General features: G+C 49.5%; 2 protein-coding genes across 2 annotated transcripts in view; both read left to right on the top strand.

Moving 5' to 3' along the window:
* The first annotated feature begins 4,970 nt into the window (after positions 1-4,970).
* Positions 4,971-13,014, top strand: part of LOC309553415 (E3 ubiquitin/ISG15 ligase TRIM25-like) — a 28,894-nt gene continuing 20,850 nt past the window's right edge. The window contains exon 1 of the mRNA XM_082254604.1: positions 4,971-5,875. Within this exon, the coding sequence (XP_082110730.1) occupies positions 4,993-5,875 (883 nt within the window). The 5' untranslated portion in view covers positions 4,971-4,992. The remainder of the gene's footprint in view (positions 5,876-13,014) is intronic.
* LOC309553416 (tripartite motif-containing protein 14-like) lies at positions 6,022-7,293 on the top strand (the record flags this gene model as incomplete). The annotated part of the gene is made up of 1 exon (XM_082254605.1): positions 6,022-7,293. A coding segment is annotated over one exon (567 nt), but the record flags the coding sequence as incomplete, so codon positions are not given.

Consider the following 13,014-nt stretch of genomic DNA (forward strand, 5'->3'; position numbering starts at 1 on the left):
CGACAGCAGGCAGTTTTAAAACTTGCCTGTTTGGGTGAAAAACCACACACCACGCAGGAGTTGTGGAGGGGCATTAAACAGCAGACCGATGAGTGGTTGCTGTCAGTGAGCCTCAAGCCCGGCCTGGTGGTGTGCGATAACGGGCAAAATCTCATAGCAGCTCTGGGCATAGCCGGTTTGATGCACATCCCTTGCCTGGCACATGTGCTGAATTTGGTGGTGCAGAGGTTCCTTAAAAATTACCCCGATATGTCAGAGCTGCTGCAGAAAGTGCGGGCCGTCTGTGCGGACTTTCAGCGTTCTCACCCTGCTGCTGCTCGCCTGTCAGCGCTGCAGCGTAACTTTGGCCTTCTCGCTCACCGGCTCATATGTGACGTGCCCACAAGGTGGAACTCCACCTTGCACATGCTGGCCAGACTGTGCAAGCAGCAGCAGGCCATAGTGGAGTTTCAGCTGCAGCACGCACGCGTGAGTCGCTCTGCGGAACAGCACCACTTCACCACCAATAACTGGGCCTCCATGCGAGACCTGTGTGCCTTGTTGCGCTGTTTGAGTACTCCACCAACATGGCCAGTGCCGATGACACCGTTCTCAGCTTAACAATCCCACTTCTATGCCTCCTTGAAAAAACACTTTGGGCGATGATAGAAGAGGATGTGGCACAGGATGACGAGGAGGTAACATTTCCAAGGCTTTCAGGGCAGTCATTCGCAAGGGGCTCCGAGGGTGGGTTCCGGCACACACAAACGGCAGGGACACAATTGTCCAGCAGGGGCACAGTTCTGGAGGATGACGAGGATGAGGAGGAGGAGATGGAGGAGGATATAGAACCATGTTCACAGCAGGGTGGCACCCAGGCCAGCTCATGGCCATCACTGGTGCGTGGCTGGGGGGATACGGAGGACACAGAGGATACACCTCCCACAGAGGACAGCTTTTCGTTGCCTCTGGGCAGCCTGGAGCACATGAGCGATTACATGCTGCAGTGTCTCCGCAACTACCGCTGAGTTTTCCACATAGTAACTTGTGCTGATTACTGGGTGGCCACGCTGCTGGAGCCCCATTACAAGGACAACGTACCGTCCTTATTTCCCTGACTGGAGTGTGATCGGAAGATGCGCGAGTACAAGCACACGCTGGTAGACGCGCTGCTGGTGGCATTCCCACCTGACAGTGGGGGCACAGTGGAAGCACAAGGCCAAGGCAGGGGAGGAGGAGGAATAGGTCGCCAACGCAGCCAGGGCACTGCCAGCACCTCAGAAGGCAGGGTTAGCATGGCCGAAATGTGGAAAAGCTTTGTCAGCACGCCACAACAAGCAGCAGCACCACCAGCTGATATGGAACGTCTTAGCAGGAGGCAGCATTTCACCAACATGGTGGAGCAGTATGTGTGCACACGCCTAGAGGGTCTGCCCCCTTCAACTTCTGGGTCTCCAAGTTGGGCACATGGCCTGAGATAGCCCTTTACGCCTTGGAGGTGCTGGCGTGCCCTGCAGCCAGTGTATTATCTGAACGGGTATTTAGCATGGCTGGGGGCGTTATCACAGACAAGCGCAGCCGCCTGTCCAGAGACAATGTGGACAAGCTCACATTCATTAAAACGAACCAGGCATGGATCCCACGGGACTTTTCCATACCTTGTGCAGAATAGACATGTATACCGGCCTTACCCAGCCATTGCTGGATTTGATCTTTCTTACTCTTTTGGGGTGTACCCTAATTTAAAAAAAATTAATCAAAAACAAAAACCAGTGTTGGCTACCTCGTCCTCCTCCTCCATCGCCGCCGCTTCCACCTACACCGCCATATCCTCCGCCACCTCAACCTCCTACTCCATATGGGCCTCGTCCTCCTCCTACATCATTCAAGATTATTATTTTTTATTTTTCTGTTTTTTATGTTATTTTAAGTTATTTTCCAATCCACGTTTGTTTGCAGAGCACTTGCCATGCTCTTAAGATGATTTTGCTGCCATTTGCAGCCCTGTAGCCCTTTCTATGTTTGTTTTAGAGGCATTTTAGTGCTCAAAAGTTGGGGTCTCCATTGACTTCAACGGGGTTTGGGATCGGGCTAAAGTTCGGGTTAAGTCCGGGTCACGTACCCGTACTTTTTTTTCAAGTTTGGCCGGACCCGCCGAACCAGGACATCCAGGTGTTTACTCAACTCTAATTATGAACTATGGTACGGTGCAATAATGCAAATACAAGAAGGTGTGGGAGTAAGGTGCATATAATTATTTACAGTACTCTGTGCAATTTATGAGAAAAAAACTATGAATCAATCTATAGTTCCAAAAAATTGTGTTGTGCAACAAAATAATAGTGCATAAATGGATCAAGGTGTCGGTGCTGTTACAATATTAGTAATCCATTAAAACAGTGCAAATAATCAATAAATAAATAAAGTCCATATATTCTTCTGATTTAAAGAGGAAGTAAACTTTTACCTATAAAAGTACCTGGAAAACGGTACCCAGAGCCCTGCAGAAAGTGAAGCGATCCCACTGGAAATAATAGAAAAGCGTATTATTTACAGTAATAAGGTGAGCGGCTTGCACACCTAGAGGTGATTAAACACTGAAGAGCCCCCACACTGCAAAGAGGTGTAATAGAGGATTTTGGATTATTTATTGGGATACCACCGCATGTTTTAACACTAAAGCACTGAAAAAATCAATTGGTTTTAAATCAGAAGAATATATGGACTTTATTTATTTATTGATTATTTTCACTGTTTTAATGGATTACTAATATTGTACCAGCACCAGCACCTTGATACATTTATGCACTATTATTTTGTGCAAAACACAATTTTTTGGAACTATAGATTGATTCATAGTTTTTTTTTCTCATATATTGCACAGAGTACTGTGTATAATTCTATGCAGGGCCGTCTTTCCGAATGGGCACGCCCGGCGGTTGCCCGGGGGCCCCACTTGCCAAGGGGCCCCACGTAGGGTGACAATTTACCCCGATCTGCCCCCCCCAGTTTAATTTACCTGGTGGTCTAGCCCCCCAGACCAGTTTGTTTCTCCGTGGGCGCCAGCTGCTGTAGTTTCAAGCTCTGAGCTACACTGGTTGCTAGGATGGCCAGCCGACTGGCATCTAGCAACCAGTGACGTCTGGAGGATAGGACCCGGCATGCACAGCGGGGGAGGATCCTCCTCGTCCTCCTCCGTGCCTAAAATGGCTCCACCCACCTCCTCCATTCATGTTCTGTGTGCGGCCGCTGTGGGAAGGTAATGACACTGCTGCTTTTTTTCAGGATGGCGGCCTTCCTCTTTCTGTGCTCAGAAGTGTGGCTCGGGTCCCCCTGGTAGTGAGGTATTTCGGGAGTCGAATAGGATAGCTGCAGTGGCAGCTCCTTCAATCCACGCTGCTCGCGGGAGGGGGCGGCGGCTGGCGGGAAGAAGGTGAGCTGCCTTGTGTGTGAGACTGGATAGGAGAGGGGATGGGACAGTTGCATATAGAGGAATTCATCTTTCAGTATTTCTCCTGCTGCCACTGAATGGCTGATTCTCCTCTCCTATGGAAAGATCAAATCATCTATATGCAGCTGTCCCATCCCCCTCCTATACAACTTGCTGGCCCCCTAGTGCTTTACAGCCCCCCCCCCCAGTGCTCTTAACACCCCCCAGTGCTCTTAACACCCCCCTAGTGCTCTTAACACCCCCCCTGCTCTTAACACCCCCCTCCCCAGTGCTCTTAAACACCCCCCCCATTCTCTAAACACCCCCCACCTGCTCTAAACACCCCCCTGCTCTTAACCCCCCAGTGCTCTTGCCCTCCCCAGAACTCTTTAGCCCCCCCCAGTGCTCCTTAGCCTCCGTGCTCTTTAGCCCCCCCAGTGCTCTTTAGCCCCCCCTCGTGCTCTTTAGCCCCCCCAGTGCTATTTAGCCCCCCGGTGCTCTTCAGCTCCCCCCTATGCTCTCTGGCTCCCCCAGTGCTCTCCACCTCCTGTGCTCTCTGGCAACCCCCAGTGATTTCCAGTTCCCCCCCTTCCCCCCGTGCTCTCCACCCCCCCTGGTTTTCCCTGTTCCCCCCCCCCCCCCCAGTGCTCTCCACCCCAATCGGAGCCGCCTTACCCACGCATCGGCTTCCCTGCTGCCAAGTGGGGGCAGGAGCGCGCCGCCGGCAGCGCACGCTTGCACCCTAGCTTCCTGCGCGCGACCGACGTACATCTACCAATAAATATCGCCTTATCGATAATTTGCATTTTTATTCTCGTGGGTGATTGTGTAGGCAGGGCCACAATGCACTGCATTGTCCAGGGGCCTACAAGGCTCTTAAGATGGCACTGATTCTATGCACTATATACGCACCTTACTCCCACACCTTCTTGTATTTGTATTATTGTACAGTACCACAGTTCATAATCGCTATAGGCACTTTATATTTATTATTGATTTATTATTTATTTATTACACTCAAGTCACTTTGTATGATCACCATATATATTCATTGAGTTTTATATATATATATATATAAGGAAAGCATTTTGCAATAATAATGAAGAGTTTTTTTAAATTTATTTATTTGATTAATTAACTTGGCGTGTACACCAACATCAGTTTAGAGAGTGTGACTGCACTGATTACACACAATATCCCTGAAGCGCACTATTCCCCAACAATATACTTATTACCAGACCGGTCTCTCCTATAGGGTGAGTCACAAGTGATCTGTTTCATACGAGTCATCCATTCACTGAAAAGAATCGATTCAAAAGAACGATTCCTTCCTGAACTGGACATCACTACTTTTATTGTCAATTGTTAGACGGACAATCTGGTTGTATTACAGGCTGGCTGGTCAGTGTGCTGGGAAATCTTCTGTTTGTGATGTGTAGGAGGATGTCACCCTTCCCCCCTCCCAATGCATTCCTCTCCGGTGTCACCCCTCCCCCCTCCCAATGCATTCCTCTCCGGGGTCACCCCTCCCCCATCCCATGGTGTCAGAGACTTTCAGTTTCGTTTCTCTTCTGCTGTCAGCGATGGCGTCTGCAGATCTGAGAGCTGAGCTGGAATGTTCCGTCTGTCTGAACATTTATACAGATCCTGTAACCCTGAGATGTGGACACAACTTCTGCCGGGTCTGTATTGATGGTGTGCTGGATACACAGGAGGGGTCTGGAGGATATTCCTGTCCTGAATGCAGAGAGAAGTTTCCGGATCGTCCTGCACTGCACAGGAACATAACACTACGTAACATAGCAGAGACTTTCCTGTCTGCTCAGCCAGATCGGGAGGAGTCCGGGGTCTTCTGTACTTACTGTGTGGACTCTCCTGTACCTGCTGTTAGATCCTGTCTGCTCTGTGAGGCCTATCTGTGTGAGAAACACCTGAGAGTCCACAAAAAGTCCCCAGAACACATCTTATGTGACCCCACCTTGTCCATGGAGAGCAGGAAATGCTCCGTCCATAAGAAGATCCTGGAGTATTACTGCACTGAGGATGAGATTTGTATCTGTGTGTCCTGCAGTTTGGCCGGAGAACATCGGGGACACCAGGTGGAGATGTTGGATGAGGCTTCTGAGAAGAAGAAGGAGACACTGAGGAATGTTCTGCAGCAACTTCTGACAAAGAGAGAGGAGACGGAGGAAAGAGTCCAGAGTCTGGAGGAGCACAGGAGGAAAGTAGAAGAAGAAGCAGCTGGTGACACCGAGAGAGTCACTGCCCTGTTTAGAGATCTCAGGAGACGTCTGGAAGACCTGGAGAAGAGAGCCCTGAGGGAGATCTCCGGGAGGGCAGAGCAGATCTCCATCTCCATCCGGGATCTGGAAATAAAGAAGGAGGAGCTGTCCAGGAAGATGGTGGACATTGAGGAGCTGTGTAACATGACGGATCCACTGACTGTCTTACAGGAATCAGACACAGGTGACTTGTGTGATACTGAGGATGGAGATAATGAGGACAGAGAGAGACATGAGGATCTCCTCCATGATGGAGGGGGTCTGGGTGTGGCGGGGGTCTTACACACAGGTTTATCTGATATAATAAGAGAGGTAAATGTATACTTCTATATACAGGGAGCTGCAGACATATTACTGGATGGAAATACAGCTAATAATTATCTACAGATATCAGATGACAGGAAAACTGTATCCAGGTCAGATAGGAAGCAGAATCACCCAGAAACACCGGAGAGATTCCAGGATTGGTCTCAGGTGATGAGCAGTCAGAGTTTCTCCTCAGGGAGACATTACTGGGATGTGGATGTCGGGGGGTCAGATTGGTGGACAGTCGGGATGTGTTACCCCAGTATAGACAGGAGAGGGAGGGACTCAGTGATTGGAAGGAATAAGAAGTCCTGGGGATTGGACAGGTATAATAATCAGTATTCGGTGATACATGACAGTAATAGGACCCCCTTACCCCCCAATCTCTCCAGTAACAGAGTCAGGATAGATCTGGATTATGAGGCCGGGCAGATCTCCTTTTATGATCTGTGTGACCCGATCCGACACCTCCACACCTTCACCACCACCTTCACTGAGCCCCTCCATGCTGGGTTATATGTATGGAGAGGTTGTATAAAGATATGTGGGGGGAGGGGGGGAGATGTGAGAACTCCGCCCACAGTGTGCTGACATCACAGGGATGGGCAGTGGGATTGGTTCATTGATCAGCCAATGATTGGAGGAAGTGGTGACTCCTGGGAGAATTATGATGGCTGCCATTGCAGGCCTCATTCTGAAAATGCTAGTTCCCTGGCTGTGTGTAATGTAAGAACATATAAAGTGATAGTAAAGAGAAAATAAAAAATGACAGATATGATGGCGTCTGTCACTGACATGAACACCGCAGTCTTTGTTTCTCGGAGTCCCCCTGTAACTTCCTTCTTTTACCTGTTTGGTTCTGCTGTTATTTCCCAGCTTCCTATAACAGAACAATCTGTCCAGCAGAAGTGGCAGTTAGAGGGTTGGGACAAACCATTTACCACTGACAGGGGTGCTTACAATGATCAGCTTTTATTCATTGATGTAAATCCTTTATCCCAAAAGGAGACACAAATGTTGGTGTAACGGCTTATAAAGTTATCTGGAGTTCTGCTTTTATTTGTTAGTCACTTATGTAAAGTTCATCTAAATCTACGAATCCATCCAACACCCCCCTCTCCAGACAATGCTGCTGTCCAAGGGGATCTCCACTGCCCCTCCCCCATAGATAGAGGAGCCACCCTAAGACAGGAAGTGTGTTACTGGCAGGATCACCAGGGGGAAATAAAGGGGAAAACAGAAAACTAATGCAGCCACCACATCTAAGGATTGGTAAGATCCAATATATCTTATTTTTGTTTTTTATTCCACTTTGAGTTTCCAACCCGGAACAAGCATGCTGGGAATAAGAATCAGAGAAGAGTCAGAATTCCTTATATCTATACTTGTTCCGGGTCTGAGACTGAGACAGTATCAGCATGACAGCCAGGGAACTAGCATTCTCACAAGGAGAGTTCATCAATGTCAGCCTCCATGATTCTCCAATGACAGCCAGGGAACTAGCATTCTCACAAGGAGAGTTCATCAATGGCAGCCCCCATGATTCTCCCATGACAGCCAGGAAACTAGCATTCTCACAAGGAGAGTAATCATAACAATGGCAGCCCCCATGATTCTCCCATGACAGCCAGGGAACTAGCATTCTCACAAGGAGAGTAATGGTAACAATGGCAGCCCCCATGATTCTCCCATGACAGCCAGGGAACTAGCATTCTCACAAGGAGAGTTCATCAATGGCAGCCCCCATGATTCTCCCATGACAGCCAGGGAACTAGCATTCTCACAAGGAGAGTAATGGTAACAATGGCCGCCCCCATGATTCTCCCATGACAGCCAGGGAACTAGCATTCTCACAAGGAGAGTAATGGTAACAATGGCAGCCCCCATGATTCTCCCATGACAGCCAGGGAACTAGCATTCTCACAAGAAGAGTAATGGTGACAATGGCAGCCCCCATGATTCTCCCATGACAGCCAGGGAACTAGCATTCTCACAAGGAGAGTAATGGTAACAATGGCAGCCCCCATGATTCTCCCATGACAGCCAGGGAACTAGCATTCTCACAAGGAGAGTTCATCAATGGCAGCCCCCATGATTCTCCCATGACAGCCAGGGAACTAGCATTCTCACAAGGAGAGTAATGGTAACAATGGCCGCCCCCATGATTCTCCCATGACAGCCAGGGAACTAGCATTCTCACAAGGAGAGTAATGGTAACAATGGCAGCCCCCATGATTCTCCCATGACAGCCAGGGAACTAGCATTCCCACAAGGAGAGTAATGGTAACAATGGCAGCCCCCATGATTCTCCCATGACAGCCAGGGAACTAGCATTCTCACAAGAAGAGTAATGGTGACAATGGCAGCCCCCATGATTCTCCCATGACAGCCAGGGAACTAGCATTCTCACAAGGAGAGTAATGGTAACAATGGCAGCCCCCATGATTCTCCCATGACAGCCAGGGAACTAGCATTCTCACAAGAAGAGTAATGGTGACAATGGCAGCCCCCATGATTCTCCCATGACAGCCAGGGAACTAGCATTCTCACAAGGAGAGTAATGGTGACAATTGGACCCCCATGATTCTCCCATGACAGCCAGGGAACTAGCATTCTCACAAGGAGAGTAATGGTAACAATGGCCGCCCCCATGATTCTCCCATGACAGCCAGGGAACTAGCATTCTCACAAGGAGAGTAATGGTAACAATGGCAGCCCCCATGATTCTCCAATGACAGCCAGGGAACTAGCATTCTCACAAGGAGAGTAATGGTAACAATGGCAGCCCCCATGATTCTCCCATGACAGCCAGGGAACTAGCATTCTCACAAGGAGAGTTCATCAATGGCAGCCCCCATGATTCTCCCATGACAGCCAGGGAACTAGCATTCTCACAAGGAGAGTAATGGTAACAATGGCCGCCCCCATGATTCTCCCATGACAGCCAGGGAACTAGCATTCTCACAAGGAGAGTAATGGTAACAATGGCAGCCCCCATGATTCTCCCATGACAGCCAGGGAACTAGCATTCTCACAAGGAGAGTAATGGTGACAATTGCACCCCCATGATTCTCCCATGACAGCCAGGGAACTAGCATTCTCACAAGGAGAGTAATGGTAACAATGGCAGCCCCCATGATTCTCCCATGACAGCCAGGGAACTAGCATTCTCACAAGAAGAGTAATGGTGACAATGGCAGCCCCCATGATTCTCCCATGACAGCCAGGGAACTAGCATTCTCACAAGGAGAGTTCATCAATGGCAGCCCCCATGATTCTCCCATGACAGCCAGGGAACTAGCATTCTCACAAGGAGAGTAATGGTAACAATGGCAGCCCCCATGATTCTCCCATGACAGCCAGGGAACTAGCATTCTCACAAGGAGAGTAATGGTAACAATGGCCGCCCCCATGATTCTCCCATGACAGCCAGGGAACTAGCATTCTCACAAGGAGAGTAATGGTAACAATGGCAGCCCCCATGATTCTCCCATGACAGCCAGGGAACTAGCATTCCCACAAGGAGAGTAATGGTAACAATGGCAGCCCCCATGATTCTCCCATGACAGCCAGGGAACTAGCATTCTCACAAGAAGAGTAATGGTGACAATGGCAGCCCCCATGATTCTCCCATGACAGCCAGGGAACTAGCATTCTCACAAGGAGAGTAATGGTAACAATGGCAGCCCCCATGATTCTCCCATGACAGCCAGGGAACTAGCATTCTCACAAGAAGAGTAATGGTGACAATGGCAGCCCCCATGATTCTCCCATGACAGCCAGGGAACTAGCATTCTCACAAGGAGAGTAATGGTGACAATTGGACCCCCATGATTCTCCCATGACAGCCAGGGAACTAGCATTCTCACAAGGAGAGTAATGGTAACAATGGCCGCCCCCATGATTCTCCCATGACAGCCAGGGAACTAGCATTCTCACAAGGAGAGTAATGGTGACAATTGGACCCCCATGATTCTCCCATGACAGCCAGGGAACTAGCATTCTCACAAGGAGAGTAATGGTAACAATGGCCGCCCCCATGATTCTCCCATGACAGCCAGGGAACTAGCATTCTCACAAGGAGAGTAATGGTAACAATGGCAGCCCCCATGATTCTCCCATGACAGCCAGGGAACTAGCATTCTCACAAGGAGAGTAATGGTAACAATGGCAGCCCCCATGATTCTCCCATGACAGCCAGGGAACTAGCATTCTCACAAGGAGAGTTCATCAATGGCAGCCCCCATGATTCTCCCATGACAGCCAGGGAACTAGCATTCTCACAAGGAGAGTAATGGTAACAATGGCCGCCCCCATGATTCTCCCATGACAGCCAGGGAACTAGCATTCTCACAAGGAGAGTAATGGTAACAATGGCAGCCCCCATGATTCTCCCATGACAGCCAGGGAACTAGCATTCTCACAAGGAGAGTAATGGTGACAATTGCACCCCCATGATTCTCCCATGACAGCCAGGGAACTAGCATTCTCACAAGGAGAGTAATGGTAACAATGGCAGCCCCCATGATTCTCCCATGACAGCCAGGGAACTAGCATTCTCACAAGAAGAGTAATGGTGACAATGGCAGCCCCCATGATTCTCCCATGACAGCCAGGGAACTAGCATTCTCACAAGGAGAGTAATGGTAACAATGGCAGCCCCCATGATTCTCCCATGACAGCCAGGGAACTAGCATTCTCACAAGAAGAGTAATGGTGACAATGGCAGCCCCCATGATTCTCCCATGACAGCCAGGGAACTAGCATTCTCACAAGGAGAGTAATGGTGACAATTGGACCCCCATGATTCTCCCATGACAGCCAGGGAACTAGCATTCTCACAAGGAGAGTAATGGTAACAATGGCCGCCCCCATGATTCTCCCATGACAGCCAGGGAACTAGCATTCTCACAAGGAGAGTAATGGTAACAATGGCAGCCCCCATGATTCTCCAATGACAGCCAGGGAACTAGCATTCTCACAAGGAGAGTAATGGTAACAATGGCAGCCCCCATGATTCTCCCATGACAGCCAGGGAACTAGCATTCTCACAAGGAGAGTTCATCAATGGCAGCCCCCATGATTCTCCCATGACAGCCAGGGAACTAGCATTCTCACAAGGAGAGTAATGGTAACAATGGCCGCCCCCATGATTCTCCCATGACAGCCAGGGAACTAGCATTCTCACAAGGAGAGTAATGGTAACAATGGCAGCCCCCATGATTCTCCCATGACAGCCAGGGAACTAGCATTCTCACAAGGAGAGTAATGGTGACAATTGCACCCCCATGATTCTCCCATGACAGCCAGGGAACTAGCATTCTCACAAGGAGAGTAATGGTAACAATGGCAGCCCCCATGATTCTCCCATGACAGCCAGGGAACTAGCATTCTCACAAGAAGAGTAATGGTGACAATGGCAGCCCCCATGATTCTCCCATGACAGCCAGGGAACTAGCATTCTCACAAGGAGAGTTCATCAATGGCAGCCCCCATGATTCTCCCATGACAGCCAGGGAACTAGCATTCTCACAAGGAGAGTAATGGTAACAATGGCAGCCCCCATGATTCTCCCATGACAGCCAGGGAACTAGCATTCTCACAAGGAGAGTAATGGTAACAATGGCCGCCCCCATGATTCTCCCATGACAGCCAGGGAACTAGCATTCTCACAAGGAGAGTAATGGTAACAATGGCAGCCCCCATGATTCTCCCATGACAGCCAGGGAACTAGCATTCCCACAAGGAGAGTAATGGTAACAATGGCAGCCCCCATGATTCTCCCATGACAGCCAGGGAACTAGCATTCTCACAAGAAGAGTAATGGTGACAATGGCAGCCCCCATGATTCTCCCATGACAGCCAGGGAACTAGCATTCTCACAAGGAGAGTAATGGTAACAATGGCAGCCCCCATGATTCTCCCATGACAGCCAGGGAACTAGCATTCTCACAAGAAGAGTAATGGTGACAATTGGACCCCCATGATTCTCCCATGACAGCCAGGGAACTAGCATTCTCACAAGGAGAGTAATGGTAACAATGGCCGCCCCCATGATTCTCCCATGACAGCCAGGGAACTAGCATTCTCACAAGGAGAGTAATGGTGACAATTGGACCCCCATGATTCTCCCATGACAGCCAGGGAACTAGCATTCTCACAAGGAGAGTAATGGTAACAATGGCCGCCCCCATGATTCTCCCATGACAGCCAGGGAACTAGCATTCTCACAAGGAGAGTAATGGTAACAATGGCAGCCCCCATGATTCTCCCATGACAGCCAGGGAACTAGCATTCTCACAAGGAGAGTAATGGTAACAATGGCAGCCCCCATGATTCTCCCATGACAGCCAGGGAACTAGCATTCTCACAAGGAGAGTTCATCAATGGCAGCCCCCATGATTCTCCCATGACAGCCAGGGAACTAGCATTCTCACAAGGAGAGTAATGGTAACAATGGCCGCCCCCATGATTCTCCCATGACAGCCAGGGAACTAGCATTCTCACAAGGAGAGTAATGGTAACAATGGCAGCCCCCATGATTCTCCCATGACAGCCAGGGAACTAGCATTCTCACAAGGAGAGTAATGGTGACAATTGCACCCCCATGATTCTCCCATGACAGCCAGGGAACTAGCATTCTCACAAGGAGAGTAATGGTAACAATGGCAGCCCCCATGATTCTCCCATGACAGCCAGGGAACTAGCATTCTCACAAGAAGAGTAATGGTGACAATGGCAGCCCCCATGATTCTCCCATGACAGCCAGGGAACTAGCATTCTCACAAGGAGAGTAATGGTAACAATGGCAGCCCCCATGATTCTCCCATGACAGCCAGGGAACTAGCATTCTCACAAGAAGAGTAATGGTGACAATGGCAGCCCCCATGATTCTCCCATGACAGCCAGGGAACTAGCATTCTCACAAGGAGAGTAATGGTGACAATTGGACCCCCATGATTCTCCCATGACAGCCAGGGAACTAGCATTCTCACAAGGAGAGTAATGGTAACAATG

This window comes from Pelophylax lessonae, assembly GCF_965119305.1.
Source record: "Pelophylax lessonae genome assembly, chromosome: 4".
Taxonomy (NCBI): domain Eukaryota; kingdom Metazoa; phylum Chordata; class Amphibia; order Anura; family Ranidae; genus Pelophylax; species Pelophylax lessonae.